Source organism: Chiloscyllium plagiosum, chromosome 18 (assembly GCF_004010195.1).
Source record: "Chiloscyllium plagiosum isolate BGI_BamShark_2017 chromosome 18, ASM401019v2, whole genome shotgun sequence".
NCBI lineage: Eukaryota > Metazoa > Chordata > Chondrichthyes > Orectolobiformes > Hemiscylliidae > Chiloscyllium > Chiloscyllium plagiosum.
Genome location: NC_057727.1, coordinates 12,694,428 through 12,717,864, shown reverse-complemented (window position 1 = coordinate 12,717,864; position 23,437 = coordinate 12,694,428). Strand labels below are relative to the sequence as shown.

The 23,437-nt window shown below is 43.3% G+C and overlaps 1 protein-coding gene across 4 annotated transcripts in view; it reads left to right on the top strand.

The window, feature by feature from the left end:
• mst1rb (macrophage stimulating 1 receptor b) overlaps positions 1 to 22,131 on the top strand; it is a 140,846-nt gene extending 118,715 nt beyond the window's left edge. For all 4 annotated transcript variants that reach the window (XM_043707707.1, XM_043707703.1, XM_043707706.1 and 1 more), the window contains 8 exons: positions 2,509 to 2,601; positions 4,406 to 4,609; positions 9,092 to 9,172; positions 12,091 to 12,272; positions 15,181 to 15,290; positions 17,032 to 17,197; positions 19,322 to 19,458; positions 20,664 to 22,131. In XM_043707707.1, coding sequence (XP_043563642.1) covers positions 2,509 to 2,601; positions 4,406 to 4,609; positions 9,092 to 9,172; positions 12,091 to 12,272; positions 15,181 to 15,290; positions 17,032 to 17,197; positions 19,322 to 19,458; positions 20,664 to 20,871 — 1,181 coding nt within the window. In that variant the 3' untranslated portion in view covers positions 20,872 to 22,131. The remainder of the gene's footprint in view (positions 1 to 2,508; positions 2,602 to 4,405; positions 4,610 to 9,091; positions 9,173 to 12,090; positions 12,273 to 15,180; positions 15,291 to 17,031; positions 17,198 to 19,321; positions 19,459 to 20,663) is intronic.
• Positions 22,132 to 23,437: the final 1,306 nt, after the last annotated feature.

The following is a 23,437-nucleotide window of genomic DNA, read 5'->3' as shown; positions in this document are numbered from 1 at the left end:
ATTACTGATCATGGTGCTGTAATGAGTAGGAAGCAAAACCAGCTCAGACCGATACATAACATACTAGTCATGCACAGAGCGATTAGGAATGAAAACTCTGGTGATAATTGTGTGTTGATGTTAAGTGACAAGATAGTCAAGTGCAACAGAGAACTATGCAAATATTTCCAGACATGTGTCGCTCACAAATCAGGATGAGCTGTTAGACCTCCCAAAGCAAACTTTACTTTGGAGTTTAAATTGTTAATCTTCTAAATTTTTTTTAACCTGTTTGTATAATTATTGAATTGACAACATGTGATGTACAGCCATGTTGTTTTTTGAGATAATTCACTATCTTTGATTAAATAAAATGGGGATACTGTGCAAATTCTTACTATCAGTATATCTTTAAGAGACATGATTGTGATATTAACAGACCTGTGGGTATACAGATCTATCTTAGCTCAGACCACTTGAATCATGACATACCATTGGAAGCATGTTACTCTTTCTAACCGAACAGCTTAATGTTAGCCCTGATGTGGATGCACCTGTGAAGGTAATAGTTGTATATTTCCCAGTTTCTTCTGTTACATGGGATAACATAAGCATTGCCACATCAGTTAAAGATACCCTGCTGAAGGCAAATATACCATCCCTTTTCGATGTGAAAGGCGATCTGCAAATGAAAGTTCTTTTTGTTCTCTCCCCATGATCCTTTGGATTCTCAATTTTCTCCCGTCGGCTAAAATCTTGTATCTGCTTATTTGGGCAGATGGGGTGTTTTGCACGGTTAAATCCAATTCTGGTACTAGACTCAGAAACCATGTTTTGGCCTACACCAACAATCCACCTGACTGATTATGGATGCTGAATTCACTGCGAGGCATTTTATCACTACAATCTCCTTATACTTAACAGCATCAACTACACAGAATGGGCAAGGGTGGCACCGTGGCTCAGTAGTTAGCACTGCTGCCTCATGGCACTAGGGACTGGGTTTGATTCTACCCATAGGTATGTGTCTGTGTGAAGTTTGCATGTTCTCCCTGTGTCTATATGGGTTTCCACTGGGTGCTCTGGTTTCCGGGTGCTCAGTCAAAGATGTGTAGGTTAGGTGGATTGACCATGCTGAATTCCCCACAGTATCCAGGGATATTAGGTTAGGTGGATTGACCATGCTTACATTTTTAAAAAAGCATTCCATAGTGTCCAGGAGTGGGTGGTTTAGCTATGCAGGTTATGTTGGGAATGGGTCTGGGGTGATGTCACCCAGAGGGTCATTGTAGTGTAGGTTAGGTGGATTGACCATGCTGAATTCCCCACAGTATCCAGGGATGTGTAGGTTAGGTGGATTGACCATGCTGAATTCCCCACAGTATCCAGGGATGTGTAGGTTAGGTGGATTGACCATGCTGAATTACCCACAGTATCCAGGGATGTGTAGGTTAGGTGGATTAGTCATGGGGAAATGCAGGGTTACACGGATGAGGATGGGTCTGGGTGGGATGCTGTGGTGTGGAAATGTTGGGCTGAGTGGCCTGTTTCCACACTGTAGGGGTTCCATGGATGGAAAAGACTCCACTTGCCTGGATGGGTGCCGTTCTAACAACAGTGGAGAAACTCAGTGCTATTGGAACAAAGCGGCCCAGAGTTAGTATTGCTGCCTCACAGCACTAGAGTTCCAGCCTTGGATGACTGTCTGTGTGAAGTTTGCATGTTCTCCCCATGTCTGTGTGGGTTTCCTCTCAGTGCCGAAAAATGTTCAGGTTAGGAGGATTGGCTGTGCTTACATTTTTAAAAAAGCATTCCATAGTGTCCAGGAGTGGGTGGTTTAGCTATGCAGGGTTATGTTGGGAATGGGTCTGGGGTGATGTCCCCCAGAGGGTCATTGTAGATTCAATGGGCTGATTAGCCCCTTTCTGCACTGTAGCAATTCTATTTGTTTGACGCCCAGTCCACAACTTTAAACATACACCAGTGGCAGTGGTGTGTACAGGCTACATTGCACTGCAACAACTCTCTGAAGCTCCTTCAGCAGTACCTTCCAATCCCATGATCTCTACCATCTAGAAAGACAAGGGGAGCAGATGCATAGAAACATCGCTGCCTGCAAGTTTCCCTTTGATCCCACTCAACATCCTGACTTGAAACTTCACCACCATTCATTCACTGTCACTGGGTCAAAATCCTGGAAGGCCCGACCCACATGGACTTCAGTGGTTCAAAAATGTGACTTGCCATGATCTCTTCAAAGGCAATTAGGGATAGGCCACAAATGCTGGCTTCAGCCAGGAAAGACTGCACCCTCTGAATCATGGCAGAAAGGTAATTTGATTACCAGCATTCAAGAATATGTGGTGTAGAGTGATGTGAGATATCCATTTGCTGAAAATGAACCAACTCTTAATATACACATATCTTTGCTAGGTATATTATTTAATTATAATGCGTTATGTTTGGTTCAAATAAGCTTTTAGTATGGAGTTTTAAGCCAACTGACAAAAATGCTATCTTGTCTTCCAGATCATGCAGACTTACTGAACCGTTTGGAGGCATCGGTGAATATGATATCTCTCAATGCAGTCCCACCTGCTCCCAGCGACTACAGGGATTCTCGTGAGTCCAATATGAATTCAGCTTCTAATGCCACAAAATCTGTTTCCCATCAGCAATTTTACTTTAACATTCCTTTGTTAAATGCAAGGCAGTCTCGTTCTTCAAGAGAAAGTTGTTTTTCTTTAAATGAATGTACTCTGCACCCTCTCGCCATTTTAAATTTAAGGACTGGCACTTGTTGAGGTTTGACTGTGGATGTCGATGGAAGGACATGAGTACTTCAACCCATGGTTATTATGTGTTCAGTTTACCGATATCAATAAGATTCTCCCTGCAGATCTAGTGAGATTGATGCCCAGATGAAATTTTTGAAATAATGTTTTTACGTTGTCTTATTTGAGAGAGCCATAATTAATGCTTAGTGAAATTGTATTGCTGTTGTATTCACAAGTTACAATTGATCTTCCATCAACTACCATTTGCAGGAGAGAGTTATAAAATGTCATCACTCTGTGCGTGTTCCCTAAATTCACTCCTAAAGCATTTACCTCTAATATTTAGATTACCTTGCCCTAGACTCCAACTAGAGCAAATAGTTTCTCTCTGTCTACTACAGGAATTCCCCTCAAAGTCTTGCGAACCTGGATCAAATGAACCCTTAAGCCTTTACGAAATAACACCCAAATTTGTGTAATCTCTCCTCATCTTACAACCCTTGGCGTCCATGCGTCATTCTCGTCAATCTGTGGTGCACTCCCTTTGTAGTCAATACACCCTTCTTAAGATGTGGTGTCTAGAACGGTTCATAATACTCTAGTTAAGATCTAAAATAAGATTTTGTGCAGCCTTTTATCCCAGTCCCTTTGGTATTATGGCCATCATTCCATTAACCTTTGTGTTTATTTTCTGTACCTGCTCATGACACGTGAAAGACATTTGTACTTGGCTGTTTACACCCAGTTTTTCTGAGCTTGAATGGTATTTCTGACTGATCGTAACTGATGTAGCTGTTGAAAGTGAAGAATTTGTTATGTAGTGTGCTTTTTCCATTCCTGCGTAGGCCCCTATGGAAAACACCCAGAGACTGTGTTTGCTTTTATTGGTAACTGAAGCCACCCTGAAAGAGGAATGTTTGCATTCCATTGAATACTCACTTTCAATTGTTTATATATATTTTTATCTTTACATGGTGTTACCTCAGTGAAGAGAAACCTTGTTCCTGTCAGTGTGAGGGTCAATATTTATTCCTCAGCCAAATCACCAAAAATAATTCATTGCCTTTTGTGGGAGCTTACTTTGTGCAAATTGGCTACCACATTTCCTACATCACAGAAGGACTTAATTGGTAGAAAAATGCTTTGAGACCTCGTGAAATTATGAAAAGCCTCTATATAAATGCAAACATTCCTTCTATTTTCTCTTTCACATGGAAATGTACAAATGCAGAATAGAACCATCTGGAAATCTCTATTTAATAGTAATCACCGATATACAAAGATTGTCACTAAGAGACATGGTGTGTCTGGTAGGGTAACAGAGTTCCAGAGGAGAAAGTGAGGTCTGCAGATGCTGGAGATCAGAGCTGAAAATGTGTTGCTGGAAAAGCGCAGCAGATCAGGCAGCATCTAGGGAACAGGAGAATCGACGTTTCGGGCATTAGCCCTTCCTGAAGAAGGGCTAATGCCCGAAACGTCGATTCTCCTGTTCCCTAGATGCTGCCTGACCTGCTGCGCTTTTCCAGCAACACATTTTCAACAGAGTTCCAGAACATGTCTTAAAATTGAACATTTCCAAAAGATAACCAAATGAATAAAAGTGAGAGAATATGGCCTCTTCAAGGAAAGTTTTTTTTTCTCTTGGTTAGGTCTCAGTCCCAACACGACGTCTGGGTCCAGTGGAATCACATTTCGAGGCTATAAAGGCAGCGCTGACTGTGCAGCGATCCCCTTGTTAAGTCCTAAAGAAATCCAACCACAAAACTTGAGGCCGGAGCTACTGGAAGAAGTAAAAGATATTCTGATCCCTCAAGAATGTTTAACTGCTTACATGGACCAGGTGATTGGAAAAGGTTGGTATGTGCTCAATTGTTGATTCATTAACGTTCCTGCAACTGGTTTTTAAGACTGTACTGCCCAACATTTAATTGGACTGAAGCATTATCTCCTCAAATTCCCATGGCTATGAAGGTTCTCATGGAAGTTAGTATGGGTCACTTTTAATATGTGTATACAGTCTGCCCATTTCCTTTCTTTTCTGTCTTTCCCAATTTCTCATTCTGTTTGTCTTGATGCTGGTTTTATCTCGGGAGAGGAGCAAACAGAAGTTGGGGCTGTTTCCACATCCCAAATCCACTGTCAGGGGCTCTGGGAGATTCAGTAACCAGTTTAATGATTAATCATCAAAATAGATAGGGTGGACGGGAACAAACGTTTCCCCTTGATGGAGGGATCAATGACCATGTGATAGATTTAAGGTAAGGGATCGGAGGTTTAGAAGGGATGGGAGGAATATATTTTTTTTACCCAGAGGGTGGTGGGAACTCGCTGCCTGCAAGGTTGGTAGAGGCAGAATCCCTGATATTTAAGAAGTATTTAGATGTGCACATGTGAAGCCAAGACATACAAGGGAGAAGTCCTGTGGAAAATTGATGTACAGTGAAATCTAGGTGTTCAGGTCCATTCTTCCCTGAAGATGGCAATGCAGGTCAATAGAGTGGTTAAGAAGGCATACGACATGCTTTCCTTCATTGGACTGGGTATTGAGTACAAGAGTTGGTGGATCATGTTACTGTTGTATAAGACTTTGGTTCAGCCACATTTAGAATACTGTGTACAGTTCTGGTCACCACATTACCAAAAGGATGTGGATGCTTTGCAAAGGGTGCAGAAGAGATTCACCAGGATGTTGCCTGGTATGGAGGGCTCTAACTATGAAGAGAAGTTGAGTAGATTAGGAATATTTTCATTAGAAAGACAGAGGTTGAGCGGGGACCTGATTGAGGCCTACAAAATCATGAGAGATATAAGCAGGGTGGATAGTAAGAAACTTTTTTCCCAGAGTGGGGGACTCTGTTACTAGGGGTCACAAGTTCAAAGTGAGAGGGGCAAGGTTTAGGGGAGATATGTGTGAAAAGCTCTTTATTCAGCGGGTGGCGGATGTGTGGAGGTTGTAGAGGTGGACACGATAGTGTCATTTATGATGTATCTAGATAGATACATGAATGGTCAAGGAGTAAAGGGATACAGACCCTTTGAAAATACGTGACAGGTTTAGATAGAAGATTTGGATCAACGCAAGCTTGGAGGCCTGGAATTTTATTTGTTCTTTGTTATTGGCCAAGTGCAGGAAAATGGGATTAGAATAGTTTGGTGGTAGTATTTCACCAGCCGAAGGATCTATTCCAGTGCTGTAGCCTGTTAGGACAGGTTTCGCGAACAATGAAGATGAAGCTCCTGAAACTAAAGGGCCGAATATAGACCTTCCAATTGGAAGCCATAGTAGGTGATTTAAAATGAAGGTCAGCATTTTTGAAACTTAAGTTATTTAACGTCCTGGAGCTGGGCCGACACTGTGGGAGAGGAGCCCCAGCACCCCACTGCCGCCCCCACCCTAGCCACCACCAATTCTCACTCACAGCTGGTACCTGGGCTGCTTTTGCACCAAGATGGAGCATTTTAGATTCCTGAGTGCCCAACTCCAGGCATCTGAACCACTCCCTGACTGCGTGTCAAAACTGGAGGCGGGTTTGGTTTGGTTCATGTTTGGCTGAGCCAGCATTTATTGTCCATCCCTAATTGCCCCTTGCTCTGAGTGGCTGGCTAGCAGTGCTTCAGAGGGCTATTAAAAATCAAAAGGGTTGCTGTGGGTTTGGAGGCACATGTAGGTCAGAATGGGTAAGGACAGCAGATTTCCTTCCCGAAAGGACATTAATGAACCAGATGGCAATTTGATCTACGTGGTCATCATTAGACACAACAAAGCTGCAGATGCTGGAATCCAAGGTAGACAAGCAGGAGGCTGGAAGGATACAGAGACAAACTTTGAATTCCATGTTTTTTTAATTGAACTCAGATTTCACCATCTGGATTTGAACCCATGTCCCTAAAAGACTGTTCTTGTGAATTATTAATCCTGTGACATTGTCAGTATGCCACTGCCTCCCCATCTTTGTAGTGATTTAACTAGTCCACAGTTGAGTTTAATGTAATATGTGGTACAGCGAGGTGAGCTGTTCTGCTAGAGATGCATCTATTAGAAGGGTGCCACAGTGGTTCGGTGGTTAACACTGCGGCCTCACAGTGCCTGGGACCCTGGTTTGATTCCACCCTCTGGTGACTGTTTGTATGGAGCTTGCACGTTCTCCCCGTGTCTGCTTGGCTTTGCCCAGTTTCCTCCCACAGTCCAAAGATGTGCAGGTTAGGTGAATTGGCCATGCTAAATTGCCCCATAGTATTCAGGGATATGTAGGTTAGGTGCATTAGTCATGGGAAATGCAGAGTGATAAGGTGGGAGAATGGGTCTGGGTGGGATACTCTTAAGAGGGTTGGTGTGGACTTGTTGGGTCAAGTGTTCTGTTTCCACACTCTGGATTCTATGAATCTATGAAAAATGATTGTTTGATTGGTTAGCTAATTCAGTCATTCCATCCACCACCCAACCAGCCAATTTCAGGGACAGTGCTATGTGGTTTACTTAGGATCACATGAGGCCAAATAAATGCTCCTGGAGGAGCTGGGGGGCCAGACAAGTCACTTAGAGATGGCCTGCAGGTGGCAGACTGGGGAACCAGTTCTCTAGTCTTAGAGGCTCTCCCCTACCTGGTTTCAGCATTGGACACTATCACTAGGACTTGGGGGACACAGCATCAGAATGAAGGGTCAGACCCTTTAGAAGTGAGATGAGGAGGAATTTCTTCCAATGTGGTACTCATTGCTGTGGAGGCCAAGTCACTGAGTGTATTTATGACAGAGATAGATAAGTTCTTGATTAGTAAAGGGATGAAGGGTTACAGGGAGAAGGCAGGAGAATGTGATTGAGAAATATAACTGCCACAATGGAATGGCAGAGCAGACTTGATAGTCTGAATGGCCTTATGTCTTATTGTCTTGCCATCTTGTAAAGGGTCTGCCGTCCCTCCCTTAACTTTTGAAGATAATGTTTGACAGAATTGAAGAGAGGGTGCCATTTTGAACACAAGTGCGCTCTCTCTTAGTTAGCTTCGACTGTAGTCTGCTGCAGATTTCAATCTGGGTGGTTTCTGGCCCTCCAGCTTCAAGAGCCCAGACTGCCCTCAGTTAGACCAGTCGATACTGGGGAAAAGAAAACACATTGAATGACTGATTCCCATGATGGATTCTTTTGGAAATGGCATTGGGGTCTCACTTGCTGGCCGAGGCGTCTGTGTTGCCGCCTTCAAGGAAAGTCTTGTTCCATTGGCACTTTAAGAAGCCAGTGGCATGTCTTTCCCTCGGGTCATGCACCCTGGTGTAAGAGGTCATGCCCTCTAAATGCAGCTAGTCAATTCTTCTCTGCAGCGCTATCGGGAAGGCAGTGGTTGCTACCAGTACTGCGTAGAACCACAACCCTCACTCACCCCTGATCTCGGAAAGATCCAGACACTGGGTGTTGATTTATTAAACATCAGTGGTCCTCAAGTGCAGCCTGGAATCCCTGACCCTTAAATTTACTTTGAGATAAATGGGTGGTGTAGCTACTATTGTGCAATCAGCAACCCTCATGGATTTTATGGTCATTTAATTTGTACCAAGCAAGATTTTTATATTTGGCAACTCCTTACCTGGCCATTAAACTGTGAGAGAAGTTATGTCAAACTTTGCTTTGAATATCTCTGAGAAAATACATTTTTTCAGAGCTTTCCATTGTCAGGACATTTTGCGAAAATACCAGTTCAAGGGGCAGGCAGCAAAACAAGTGCATGCACTGCACCTGTTTCAACTTAACACAATAGATGACAGTCACTGACCGCCCTCCGCTTTGGTGGTCTGCATTGCCTTAAATGGGCTTTGCACGTAAATTAGCGAACATGAGCGATTTACTGATGGTGTTTAATCAATGAAAGCATTACATGATGATTTGGTGATAGGCAGTAAAAACAACATTTAGTTGTATGTAAGAGCACTTCTGGATATTAAAGGAAAAAGAAAAAATGAAGAAAAAAGACAATCATTGCTTTATTTCTGAGGGCAATGTCTTGATAAATACACCTCACTTAAAATTTAAGCAAAGCCTGGCAGTTAACTGTCAATCAACAATAATGGGTGAATTCTTCATGGAAACATCTCTACTAGAGTCCACTTGCCAATCACTGGGTACTGTCCTCACATGCAATATAAATGTTGGATTTCTTCTTGAATTGGTATTTTTGGGAAATGTCCTGATCAGCGCAAGATGAAAAACTTTAACAAAAAAGAAATGTGTTTGTAGCAATGGTCAATAATTGCTTTGTTCAACACTGGAGGTGGAAAGTAAAATTGGTGAAGTTTTCAGTGCATTAAAAGGAATGTTAAAGTAATGGTGCCTCTCTTTACAGGACATTTTGGTAGTGTTTACCATGGGCTGTACAAAGACCAGAATAAGAAAGAAATCCACTGTGCTGTGAAGTCTCTGAATAGTACGTACAAGAATACAAATAGCATGCTGTCATTGTTCCATGATTTCTTTCTTTAAAGCTTAATAATTCGTTTAGATTTTCTTGTCATTTTTTTTTGTCCTCTGTGCCTTTCCATATTCATCTTCTGACCTATCCAGTTGTTCAAATATCAAAGTGCTTGGTCTTCCTCTATATCAATTCAAATAAAGAGAAACTGTCAATCAGTGTTAGTGGGTGCATTCTCCATGGGGTAAAAACAATGCTTGCAGATGCTGGAAACCAGAATCTAGATTAGAGTGGTGCTGGAAAAGCACAGCAGTTCAGGCAGCATCCGAGGAGCAGGAAAATCGATGTTTCGAGCAAAAGCCCTTCATCAGGAATACAGCTGTATTCCTGATGAAGGGCTTTTGCCCGAAATGTCGATTTTACTGCTCCTCGGATCCTGCTTGAACTGCTGTGCTTTTCCAGCACCACTCTAATCTACACTCCGGTGCATTCTCCATGTCAACACAGTTAGCAATCAGATTCCACTTGCCAACCAATCAATATTTTTCTCTCAACCAGTATAAATCTTAGTTTTCCTGTTAAATTGACTCCTTTATATTAGTTCTCTACATCAGTTTCCGTCTTTCCACACCACACGCTAGATGGCAACTAACCTGTCACCTACTGAATTGTATATTTACATATTTCAAATCTTAAAGTAAAAGTGTTCTGTTTTTTCCTCTTGAACCTCGTCTGTGCCCTGTGACTTTAAGACCAATTATAATTCTCTCTTAACTCTGTGCCTGTCCTACCCTAGCTTGGAAGAGACTAGGGATTAAATATAAGATAAAACTTAAAAGAACTGCGGATGCTGTAAGTCAAAGACAAAACCAGGAGTTGTTGGAAAAGCTCAGCAGGCCTGACAGCATATGTGAAGAGAAATCAGAGTCAACGTTTCAGGTCCGGTGAGTTCTGAGGAAGGGTCACTGGCCCCGAAATGTTAACTCTGATTTCCCTTCACAGATGCTGCCAGACCTGCTGAGCTTTTGCAGCAACTGCTGTTTTAGTTAAATATGGGAGTATTGTCTTAATGGTTCTGCACCATCCTGCATGGTTTGAAGTTTATTACAATAATAATTCATATGCAACAATACACCTTCAGTGTAATTAGAATCAGTGTTAAGCTGTTCTGCTTCCCTCCCAGTTTATGTGTTTTTTCTTGCCGTACTCACTGTCACATCGGCTGACATGTCTATTCTATTTCTAAACCAAGGAGGTATGTATGAGACACACCAGCATGACTCTGTAGTGGGAAAGCCACTACATTGTCCATGGATGTAAGTCTTGTGTCTAATCCCAATTCCCCTCCCACTTTCTTCACTGGACTGACTGAGATTGGGCAATTCAGTGAATGTGGTGAGACAATGGGTGAAGATTTCAATGTATTGAAAACTCATTCCCTACTCAGGGTTAAAATCAGACCCAATGGTTTCAAACATCCTGGGGTCGGCGAAGGTATAAATCCTGTTTCTCGTGGGGGCACCCGAGATACCACATAGCGCCTCACCTGCCTGAGAATCTGTTCCTTCGAGACGTTTAAATTGCTCTCAGTTAAAGAGATATTGTGGGTAGAGCACTCCCAATCATCCCCAACATCAGGGAGATGTACTGATGAGAGATTTTGGGCTATGATTTATGATCCCTTTCATTGTTGACAATCATTTACACCTTTGGATGGCTCCAACCCATTACTCAATAAGACAATTGAGGCAGAAGGAATTCTCTGAGCAGTGTCAATCCAGAAGGAGTTTTGAGATTTTTTAAAAGCCGATTTTTCATTTCAGTCATTCCACCTTAAGAAAAGTTAACTAGCTATGCACTGTGTCGCAACTACTGATGCAACTACTTGCAAGTATTGGCAGTCCACAAATGACTCCTCCAATTCTGGATGCTATCTCTACCCTGGGCTTCAGAAGTAGAGGTATTGAGTACAAAAGAGCAGAAGCAATGTTGAATTAAATGGCATGCTGACTCAGTGGTTAGCATTGCTCACAGAGTCAGGGATCTTGTGTGACTGTGTGGAGTTTGCACATTTTCCCTGTTTCTGTGTGTGTTTCCTTTGGGTGCTCTGATTTCCTCTCTCAGTCCAAAGATGTGGTGTTTGGTGGATTGGCCATGTTAAATTGACCATGGTCCCCAGGAATGGGCAGGTTAGGTGGGTTAGCCATAGGAATCACAGGATTATAGCGTAGGGATCTGGGTATAGGAGGGATGCTCTTCAGAGGATCTGTATGGGCTGAATGGCCTACTTACATGCTACACGTATTCTATTCTCAGTCTGTATGTCCTTGAGAGGGTGCAGAATACATTCATCAGAGTGAGTCCAGGGTGTGAGAATTGGTTGGACATGCTAGAGTTATTTTCCTTACAGCAAAAAAGATCAAGAAAAAAATTGATAAAGATGAACAAGGATATTAGCAAGTTTAGGTTAAGAAGGAAAATAATTAGTTGTTCCTATAAACTTTAAGTTTACATGGATGGAGTGGGTGAATAGGACTCACTGGGTTAATCTACAAAATGCCAGCATAGACTTGATGGGCAAAATGGCCTACTTCTGTGCTGTAATGATGCTAGAACATAGAACATTACAGCGCAGTACAGGCCCTTCAGACCTCAATGTTGTGCCGACCTGTCGTACCAATCTGAAGCCCATCTAACCTACAGTATTCCATATAGGTATTTTATATCTTCCACTATAGTTCTGTGATACCTCCAGAAACAGGGTCCCGAGAATCTCCAAGCCATGAATTTCAGTGTGCCTCCTTGTGGAGGAAAACCAGTGTGCAGCACAAAATCAATATTCAAAACCCTCCTGTCCAAAAACAAAAACACAGAATAAAATCAGTCTGCTTCATGTTGATAATCATCCTCATTGTGCTATGGTGTTTCAATAGGAATTTCAGATGTTGAAGAGGTGGAGCAGTTTTTGAAAGAGGGGATTATCATGAAGGATTTTCACCATGAAAATGTTCTATCTTTGCTCGGAATTTTCCTTCCTAAGGAAGGGTTACCGTTGGTAGTATTACCGTATATGAAGCATGGAGACCTTCGGCATTTTATCCGTCAGGAAAGCCGGGTATGTGAAGATTAATTCAATAGTAACGGTATAATATTACTGGGGATGCAGCCTATTATACATTGTGGACACTGGGAGTAATTTTAATCGTGTGGAAACCATTAGGGCTATGCCAAGTATCTATGGGGAAGGCGATGGCTGAGTGGTATTATTGCTGGAATGATAATTCATAGAAAGTGAGGACTGCAGATGCTGGAGGTTAGAGTCGAAGAGAGTGGTTAGAGTCGAAAGCACAGCCAGTCAGGCAGCATCCAAGGAGCAGGAGAATTTGAGCATAAGCCCTTCATCAGGATCTTGACAAAGAGCTTACGCTCGAAACACCGACGCTCCTCCTCCTTGGATGCTGCCTGACTGGCTGTGCTTTTCCAGCACCACTCTCTTCGACTGTTAATCCAGAGACTGAGGTAATGTTCATGGATCCAGGTTTGAATCCCACCATGGCAAATGGGAAAACCCATCTGGTTCACTAATGTCTTTTAAGGAAGAAAATTGCCATTTTACCTGGACTCCAGACCACAGTAATGTGGTTGACTCTTAACTGCCCCTGGGCAATTGGGGAAGGACAGTAAATGTTGGCTTAGCCAACGATACCCTCATCCTGTGAGGGTGAATGAAAAGAATGTAGTGGCCAGTCCAATATCGACTGTTTCTTGAGTCATCGACAGAAGTTAAAATTGCCTCCTGTTCCTGGCCATGAACACCTGAATTGCACTTACTTGGCAGTCTCCATCCCTTCATCCTTATGGAAGTGACAAGGGCTCTGATCTATTTATAATGACATTTGTAAAGCCAGGCAGGAAATAATTTTGTGAACAATTGTGGCTACAGCTGAAGGACCAGTAATTCTGTAGTAGATCTGTAGTGTCACACTACTCAAATTTGTATTATTTTCCTGAACTTTCTGTCTTCCAGAATCTTCCAATCTCAGCCTCAAAATCTACATCAGATTTATAAAGTTTATAAAGTTTTCAGTGGATCTTTGGATGTCAATGACCTAATTTCATGCTGTCCTTCACCCTGGTTCCTAATTTTCCAACTTACGAATTGAGTTGGATGATTAACCAGGTGCGATCCATTGTCACTAGCCAATCATTGATGATGCAGAGATGACCCGATGTCAACACGGTATCCCTTGCTAATAGTCTCAGTGGAATGTTGCTTTTGAGGACCGTGTCACAGAGTCGTAGCATAGAAAGTAAAGTGCAGCTTCTGATTGTTGCTACACTGTGCTGGAATATCAAACCATGTTCGATAAATTCAAAAGAGAATTAAATCCATTGCTGACTTTAAATAAGATGGCTCAGAGGCTGTGTTGATTTTGGGAGCACAGGGTTAGATACAATTGGTCGACTTTCTTGTGTCAACAAGCTTCCAGTCATCTGTGAAGTTATTTTCCTTATTCCTTTCAATTGATTTTGTAAAAGGCAAACCTTTTCCAGCTTTGATAGCCCAGCTGCTTGGCTGTACAGAACTTGAATATTGCTGAATACAGAGAGCTGTTGCTACGCTCTCTTAGCAACTAAAAGGGGTGGGGGGGTGGGGTTGTTGGTGGCATAGTGGTAACAATTCAGAAGCTGGCTAATCCACTGAGGACTTGGGTTTGAATCCCACCATGAGAGATGGTGAATTTTGAATTCAATGAAAGCCATAGAATTCCTCCAGTGCAGAAAGAAGCCATTTGGCCTATCAAGTCTGCACTGACCTTCCGAAGAGTATCAATGAAGAAATGAATTTAAAATCAATTGTTGGTCCACTATTTAAAAATTCATCTTCTCCATAGAGAAGGATGTCTGCCATCCTTACCAGGTCTAGTCTACATGTCATTCCAATTCTAAAGCAATGTGGTGGACTCTTAATTGCCCTCTGGGTAGTTAGGAATGGTCAATTAATGCTGGCCTAGCCAGTGATGCTCATATCCCATGAACACATCTTTTAAAAAGTTGAAGATAACTAGTTGACCTAATCACATGGCTCATTCACACTTGCTGGAGGTGACATACACACACATCCCAGTTATCTTTGGGAGATAGGGGCATGGGCCTTCAATGGATAAAATGAAAAATATGGATAGTACACTAATAGAATTCCTGTATCTACTACGAGGGACACTGAGATGCATTAGGACCTGCTTATTAGGGTGGCACAGTGGCTCAGTGGCTAGCACTGCTGCCTCACAACACCAGGGACCTGGGTTCAATTCCAGCCTCAAGTGGCTGTCTGTGTGGTGTTTGTACATTCTCCCCGTGTCTGCATGGGTTTCCTCCGGGTGCTCTAGTTTCCTCCCACAATCCAAAGTTGTGCAGGTTAGATGAATTGGCCATGCTAAATTGCCCATAGTGTTCATGGATGTGTAGGTTAGGTGCATTAGTCAGGGGTAAATATAGGGGGAGTGGGTCTGGGTGGGTTACTTTTTGGAGGGTCGGTGTGAACTTGTTGGGCTGAAGGGTCTTTTTCCACACTGTAGGGATTCTATGTGAAAATCCTCCCGTGTACTGGGATCTGCAGATAACGATTTTGTGTATAACAAGGTGTGAGTGACACATTCCCTGCCAAAAAATGGGATATGTTCAAGCCTTGTGCCATGCTTTTGAAATCTCCTAGAGGCTGAGTCAGTCATTTGTTCCCCACTGCCTTCTGCAAAGGCAATGCCTCAGCCAATCAGTGTCAACTTCCCAACCTAACAGCACCCTTCTTAATGGCCAAGATAGAAATTGGTGTTCACATAGTCCTACAAAACGGGTGCTGTGACATCATTCCCAGAAAGGGTTGGAGGAAAAAGATATTTTTAAAAATATCCCGTCGCTGAGCAGTTTGGACTGACATTGATGTAGGATGCTCTGTGTCCACTTATTCTGTTGAGTGTCAAGACTGATTGCAAATGTTTGTATCTTTCCACTTTCATGTACAGAATCCAACAGTGAAAGACTTAATAGGTTTTGGGCTACAGGTTGCCAAGGGAATGGAATACCTCGCACTAATGAAATTTGTTCATAGGGATCTTGCAGCAAGAAACTGCATGTAAGTACATGAGTAAATTATAAAGTTGACAGTCTGTTGAACTGGGAGAGATACCAAATATTTTATAATTGATTTTCAAATACGCTCTAATTGACCTCTCTCTGTCCATTGGAGGAAATGTAAAGAGGTTGGAAAACTTTACAAAATAACTTTGCTGAGAATTTGACGTTCAGTGCTATATATTGTTCTGAAACTAAAAGCAACACAGTGCTTTGTTTAGCAGCTGAATCAGGATTGGCGCCACCAGCAACAAATCCAGATCAATTGGACACTCTTGGTCCATGCTGAGTTAGCTGATGTTATGAGAATGAGAGTTGAGCCGCATTCAATTAACCTCAACATCAGCATGAGAGACAGAGAGAGAGAGAGAGAGAGAGAGAGAGAGAGATCAGCTCCAGAGAGCATTTGAAAGATGCATGCACTTGGATGTGGGATGACGGTGATATTAGGCTCAACGATGATGCCTTCCTTGATTAAATAATTTACATTCAATTCTCCTGAGGCTCATGAAGATTTGCCCCTTGAGCAGAAACCTTAGAGAAGCCAAACCTTTAGTTTGGCTTTCGGAGGCAAAGAGAGCCAAGTGGCTGAGGAACAAGGAAATAATGAAGTGTAGCCATGTTGTAATGGAGGAAACTAGGTGGGCAATTTATGCACAGAAAGCTCCCACAAACACCAATGTGATCATGATCAACTTATCTCTTTTTGTGATATTGGTTGTGGGCTAAACATTGTCCAGGAGGCCAGGGATAACTTGCCTTCTCCTCTTTAAAGTAGTTCTGTTGGGGTCTTTCTCATTAATTTACAGGAAGTAAATAGGGCCTCAGCTTAACACCTCTTCTAAATAATAGCATCTCTGCCAGGCAACCTCCCTTAGTGCTGGCAGCCGAAGGGGTAGAGTTGATTTTTTTATATCCTGGGGTCATTTCATAGAATAGAATTACAGTGTGGAAGCAGGCCATTCGGTCCATTGAGTTCACATTAACCCTCCAAAAAGCATCACACCCAGGCCCACTCCCCTCCCCTATCCCTGTAGCCCTCCATTTCCCATGGCTAACCTCCCTAATCTATACATCCCTGGACACTATGGGCAATTTAGCATGGACATTCCACCCAAGTTGCACATCTTTGGACCTTGGGAGGAATCGCACATGGAGGACGTGCAAGCTCCATACTGACAGTCGCCGGAAGCTACAATTGAACCGGGGCCGTGGTGTTGCAAGGCAGCAGTGCTAACCACTGAGCCACCGTGAACTACAGTCTGGTGCAGAACGATGCCCCCCCCACCCCCAGCATGGGTTCAATCCCTGTGTTGCCTGCCTTCCTACACACACACACACACATTGCAGAGTTAAATTGCACATGTAACTTATTGTCTCTGTAATGGAGAGAGGTGTCCATGGTCTTTATAACAAGTTTACCAGAGTGGGACTTGAGTGCAGAACCTTATGAATCAGGAGCAAGGGTGCTACCAACTGAGCTACAGCTGTCACAAGCAACAACAGTGCGATTTCTGCATCAATGCTCGAGTATAAGTGTTGGGTCCATTTCCTGTCCTGTTGACCCCTATTGAATGCGATAAGTGGTCCAAGAAAATGTCAGAGTTGATCACTTTTTGAAAAGGGATACAGAAGGGATTTCTTTAAGGACGTGCTCTTGCAATTGTACTTGAGGATTTCTCTGGTTATGGACTTGGAGTTGCTGCACACTGTTGACTTGTGTATGTCCTTGAATGCTTCAGGCTGGATGAGACCTATGTGGTGAAGGTGGCAGACTTTGGAATGGCACGGGATGTGTTGGACAAAGAGTATTACAGCATTCAGGACCATCGGAAGGCCAAGCTCCCTGTGAAATGGATGGCACTTGAAAGTCTGCAGACCCAAAAGTTCACAACTAAATCAGATGTGGTAGGTTTTCATCTATTCCATTTGGGCACCGCTGCTGTGCGTGGCCAGCTTGTACTTTCTTTCTTCATGGAATTATCAAGTGCTGGTTATAATTACACATACAGTTCTTATCCCTGGGTATCTCCTTCCGGATGAATGCATGCTGTGAGATTTGTGGTAGTAACCCCTCGCCCTATTACAGATCAGTATGGGCACATGATATGTCCTTTTGATATGTCCTTGGGATGCTGTGACGATCAATACTTGGCCCCGTAGGATGTGTTATAACATTTAGTACCAACACAATCTGGATCTTCATGTGACAGGGATCCGTACTGTGAGCCTTATGTTCTCTCCTCATAAAGCAGCCAACAAGCTGCATGTTTGAGACTGGAGTTCAGGCTTCCTCGAAACAGTGCTTTATGTTGTATATTCTGCTTCTCCTGTGAAGTATTTCTGTGTCCCACACCATCCTCCAGTTTAATTAGTAGGTAGGTGACCATCTCCTGCACCTCTATAACTGGGAACATTGTCCCACTCCCCACTCAAGGCTGCAATCAGAACCAGAATCTGTACTTTCCCTTCTGACCCAGCTCATTATCCAGTCAACTCCATGGACAGGATTACTGATGGTTTGGTGACTGGACAAAATCTATTTCAGAAACAAACATTGCCTGGTCTTTAACTGATATGTTGAGGATTCCATGAACACCACAAACTGATTGCCTTGCTCTTTGCTCACTATATATTTAGGTCTTTACTCAGTTTTGCAATGTGTGTGATCATGCATCCACCTACACTGCAATTATATGATGGTCACAGTACAAGACACAGTGAGTTTGCATTTCACATAAGCATGGAAAATTGAGAGGCTGGACTGACCTTGCTTATCTGTCTTTAGAAACGCAATGTCTTCCTCACAAGTCACTGCCCACTTTGACCTTGGGGAGATCAAAACTATTTGTCCCTATAACTCCCTGTATTCAGCACTTCAGAAGATCCTTAGACTTCCCAGTGAGGTAATCTGGAACCAATCTTCTTCAAATTATAGGGAGGAGACTTGCCCTCCCGAGATGTAGCCAGGAAGGTGGTGGGAGGGGAAGATAATTGGGTTGGTTCCGCGTAGGGGAACACTCTGTTGCCTTTCCCCTTGCCACAGGAATTAAATTCTGGGCAGGGAGACCCAAGCTTTGCCTTCCTTGCTCACCACAAATTGATGCTCTTACGTGGTCAATGAATGACCAGATAAGGTCCTCTTCATGCCAGGATTAAATCCATTCCAGGCAGGTGAAGACTCTGGCAGACTACCTGATTGGTGAAACAGAATAGTCTGTCTGCTGAGTTGGGGGGGTGCGGTGGTGTGTGGGCCTCAATCTGGAGATAATTGGGAGCATGGATAGAGACAGGAGTGTGTCTGCTGAAAGCCACCCCATGTCCTAGCTATGACCTTTCTCAACCCTCTTTCTTCCTCTGCATCCTTCCCAAAAAACCGCCAGCCTTGCTTGCTGGTCCTGCTCTTCAGTGGCACCCAGAAACCTCAGCCTCTAAAGTGGCTTCGCTGTTCCCAATGGCTTCACAGTATTGTTACGGTGGCTATTTGGCCCATCATGCCTTGATAGGCACTGCTGCTGGCCCCTGAGGAGTGGGCACCATCAGGTGAGATGGAACATCACCATCTCAGGATCCGGAAAGCCCACCAGGTGACCACTTAAGTGCCTGACAAGATACAACGGACTTTGTAGTGGTGGGGGAATATCCTGCACATCATGATGCCCACCACCAGACCTTAGAGAAAAATTCCCTGGAACACCCCGACCATCAATGTGTTCCTCTATTTTACTAAATTCAAGCTCAACCAGAGTGGAAAATGATTGTGAAATTTCACAATGAATCATTTCAAATGCATCATAGTAAACAAGACTGAATGGGTTTACAACTGTTCATATAACACTTTTACACCAAATTGGTGACTAACACATGACTAGGAAAGTTTCAACCTCTAAATGTATTTTCAATAGCTCTGGGAAATGCTGGAAGTAACAGAGGGTGTGAGGATAAAATCCAATTTGTATTAACCTCACCAGTGTGGCTCTGTGTAAGTCCTGCAGGCTTGACCGTTCTCTCTGTTGGTATTGTTATGTTTAGTGGTCATTTGGAGTGTTGATGTGGGAGCTACTGACTCGAGGGGCACCACCCTATCCGGAAATCGACCCTTACGACATTACAAGATTTTTGTTAAAGGGACGAAGATTGCCTCAACCCGAATATTGTCCGGATGAGCTGTGAGTGTTTGTTTCTATCTGGCTATCTTCCTTTCATTTTAAAGTTTATTATACCTGTATTAACGCGGGAGACAGTGACATGGCGGTAATATAACTGGGTAATATAACTCTAGTAATCTAGAAGGATAAAGTGAGGACTGCAGAACCCCCTCTCTGCTCACAGTTACCCCCTACCTGCATCCACCTATCATCTTCCTACCTAACTTCTCCCCAGCTCCAACCCCACCCCATTATCTATCTTTCATCCCCTTCCCCATTCCTGATGCAACGCTTATGCCCGAAACGTCGATTCTCCTGCTCCTCAGAAAAGCACCTGTTGTGCTTTTCCAGCGCCACAATCTTGACTCTGGTAATCTAGAAGCTCCACCCTCAGCTGGGGACATGGGTGCAAATACCACCAGGGCCGATGGCGTTGTTTAAGTTCAGTTACGAAAAGGAAAGGATCTTTGTTAAATAAACAACATCCGGTTCACTGGCGTCCCATGGGGAAGGAAATCTGACCTTACTTGGTCTGGCTGCTTGGGGAACCAAGTCTACAATAAAATGGCTGACTCTGAACTACCCTTTGGAATGGCTGAGCAATCCACAAAGTTCAAGGGCAATTAGGAATGGGCATCAAATGCTGACCTTGCCTGTGACACCCACATCCCACGAAATAACTTGACATCAGTTCAAAAGCAGAGTCACACCGGACTCTAGACATTAATTCTGTTTCTCTCTCCACAAATACTGCCAGACCCGCTGAGTTCCTCCGTGTTTGTTTCTGATTTCCAGCATCTGCAGTATTTTGCTTTAATAATAATTTGCATTATTATTGGCATTTTGATTTCCTTGAATCTCTGCATTTGAATAGGCCCCAACAACCTTTCTTTGTTTAGCTTTTGTTGTGAAGATTAATCGGCCCCTGGAGTGGGTGGGGGTGGGCGGGACTGGTGAAACGTGATTAGGGAGAAAGAGGAAGGGCCAAGATTTTGCTTGTATTGCTTATGTAGCTGTAAAGATTGTGGACAGTCCTGGCTCCTGAATCCATCACCCTTCAGTTGAGTAGGTGGGAGAATGGGTGGTATAATGAACGAGTACAGAATCGGGAAGGTTTGCCAGGAATATGTTGGGAACTCAACATCCCCCAGCCTGAAAGTTGGAAGAGGTAGAGTTCTAACTTTGACCCACAAGCCATTGTTTTAATGACCTTCTTCCTCGTACAGGTATAGCATTATGCTGCATTGCTGGGATCCAAAACCTGAAATGCGACCACAATTTACTGAAATTGTCTATGAAATTCAAGCGATTCAATCCATGTTACAAGGAGAGCACTACATCAACTTGCAAGTAAATTATGTGAATTTAGGGAATGACCAGCCCTACCCAGCAGTCGACACTACTGATGATGAGCAAGACCTGGATTCAGACTGATTGCGTTTTGCTGCACGTGATAATACTTCTGTTCAGATGTTGACTTGAATTTCAGGAGAATGCTATCTCTAAGCACAACGGAAGTCATTTCTGCAGTTCAGCTACTATTTCTCCCCTGTGTTTTCCCTCCAGTAACCTGTCTCTGCTAATTCCTGTGGTCAGTGCTATCTGTGCAAACAGTTAATGGGTGCCCAAGTGGTCAGTTGCAATTTTGCAACCAACGGTTCTGTGCAAATCCAGGCAATGACGATTTTCTTAAAGGCTGAGTAAAGGTTTTTATCGACTACAACTTTTATTGACGTGGCATCAAAATGTTCAAAATGTCCACAGGAGCATGGTCAATAAAATTTGACACCAGGCCACGTAAGGAGACGTGAAGGAAGATAGCGAAAAGCTTGCTCAGAGTAGGTTATGGGGAGTATCTTAAAGGGGAATGAGGTGTAACAAGGCAAAGCGTGTTGGGGAGGGAATTCTAGAGGTGGGATTGAAGTGCTTAAAATTGAGAATGCTCCTGTGACCAGAGCATGAAAAGTGCAAACATCTCGGATGCTGGCAGAACTTTCAGGGATAGAAAGGAAGGGAATCCATAGAGGGGTCTGAAAGCACAAAGGCACTTTTAAAAACAAGTCAGTGCTTAACTGGATGCCTATGTAAGTCATCAAGTGCACCACATTATCCTCATTAACGTAATATTACCAAGAGTTGGTGAGATGACACAGTGCAGAAGAGGCCCCTTGGCCCAGTGAGACTGTTCTTACTGATGACAACATGTTGTGAGAAGCCATTACAGTCTCCTGCCCCTGGATTCACAACCAGCGAAGGGGCTTTGCTGAAAGGAGGAATTGTGAAATGATGCTCTCAGGGTAAGGTGGATGTTTTTCAATCAATAATAATGGAAAGGAATAAGCTTTATTGGTGCCAGTTGCATGCGTCCAAACTGCAATGCAAGGGAAAACAAATACAGAGTTCTGTTCAAAGATATGGCTTCCATTCATTTCTTGTTTAAATTTAGTTGATTGTTCTGTGCAAGCAGTGAGGAATGAAACATTCCATCAATCGTGTTGCCTTGACAAAATATTTTGTAGATAAGTTCAAAAGTCTTGAGGTTAAAAGTACGATCATGCCAGTAACAAGCTGTTATTCTTTCTACCACCATACTGTGTTAGCTATTCATGAAATTGGAAATCATAGAATACCTACAATGTGGAAGCAGGCCATTCAACCCATCGAGTCCACACTACCCAGACCCACCCCATCTCTATAATCCTGCATTCCCCATGTCTAATCCACCTAACTATGGGCAATTTAGCACAACCAATTCACCTAACCTGCACACCTCTGGATTGTGAGAGGAAACCAGAGCACATCCACGTAGACACGGGGAGAATGTGCAAACTTCACACAGACAGTCGCCCGAAGGCGGAATCAAACCAGGTCCCTGGTACTATGAGGTAGCAGTGCTTACCACTGAGCCACTGTGCCACCACTGTGGCTGCATTAGGGAGAGGCCATTCACCAGAAACATTTAAGAAAGCAGAATCTAACATTTGCATTCACTTTGCTTTCCTAATTTGCTGGACTTTTGCACTACAGTGATTAAGGGGTGACTGATGTGTTATTGACCCTCCGCTTCTAGTCTTCCTGCCACTGTTTGCAAACACACAAGTCCTTGTGGCCCCTTGAGCCAGCTCTGCCCTTCAATAAGGTCATAGCTGAACTGTTTATGTTCCAAACTCCACATTCCCTGAAGATCCTGCTAAACAGGAATCTGTCTTAACCATGTTAAATGATCCCTCTCGCCCCTGAAGCCGAGAGTTCTAAAGCCTCATGAGCCACTGGGAGGGAAACAGAAAGCTCCTCACTCCTTGTCTGAAAGGGCAATCTTTAATGTGAAAACGGTGCCATTAAGCTGGAGCCCAGCCAACGTGAGGAGACATCCTCTTTGTCGAATGTGCACACTTCAGTCAGGTTAGCCCCCCACCCCCCAAAACAAACACAGATAGACTCCAATGGAAGCAAATCAATCTATCCCCAAGACAAGCTGCTCATCCTGTCTAACCTTCATTTCCATTCCCTGCATAATATGGATATCAAACAGTGGAAAGCTCTGGGAATTTATCTCATGTGAGCAGACAAGGAATTATTGACAGTGTAAAACATTTGCAGTGTATCCAAACCCAGTGAACCTGAGCTTGCATGAATGTTGCCACTTGAAGAATGAAACGAACAAGTCCGTGCGTCTATCATTTCCCCACAATCTGCATGTTCAATCCCTGCTAGGAGACCAGTGTTTGGCTGGTTAACTTGCTGCGCAATTCCTTGTCAGTTTGAGTAATTAATATTCTTGAGCATCAGGCTGGGAAATAGCCATTTAGCCCAACAGAGTTAATCCCTGCAGGAGCCTAATATAGCATCTAACTACATTTGCAACACCCCAATGCTTAATTGTATGGCTTGCTACACCCCGTCTGATTGTTGATCACTGTTTCAATGAATGTTCCTGGAATGTCTGCTTTGAATTTGCTTCGGACTTCATTCAACTTGGCATCTTCTGACAATCCTGATG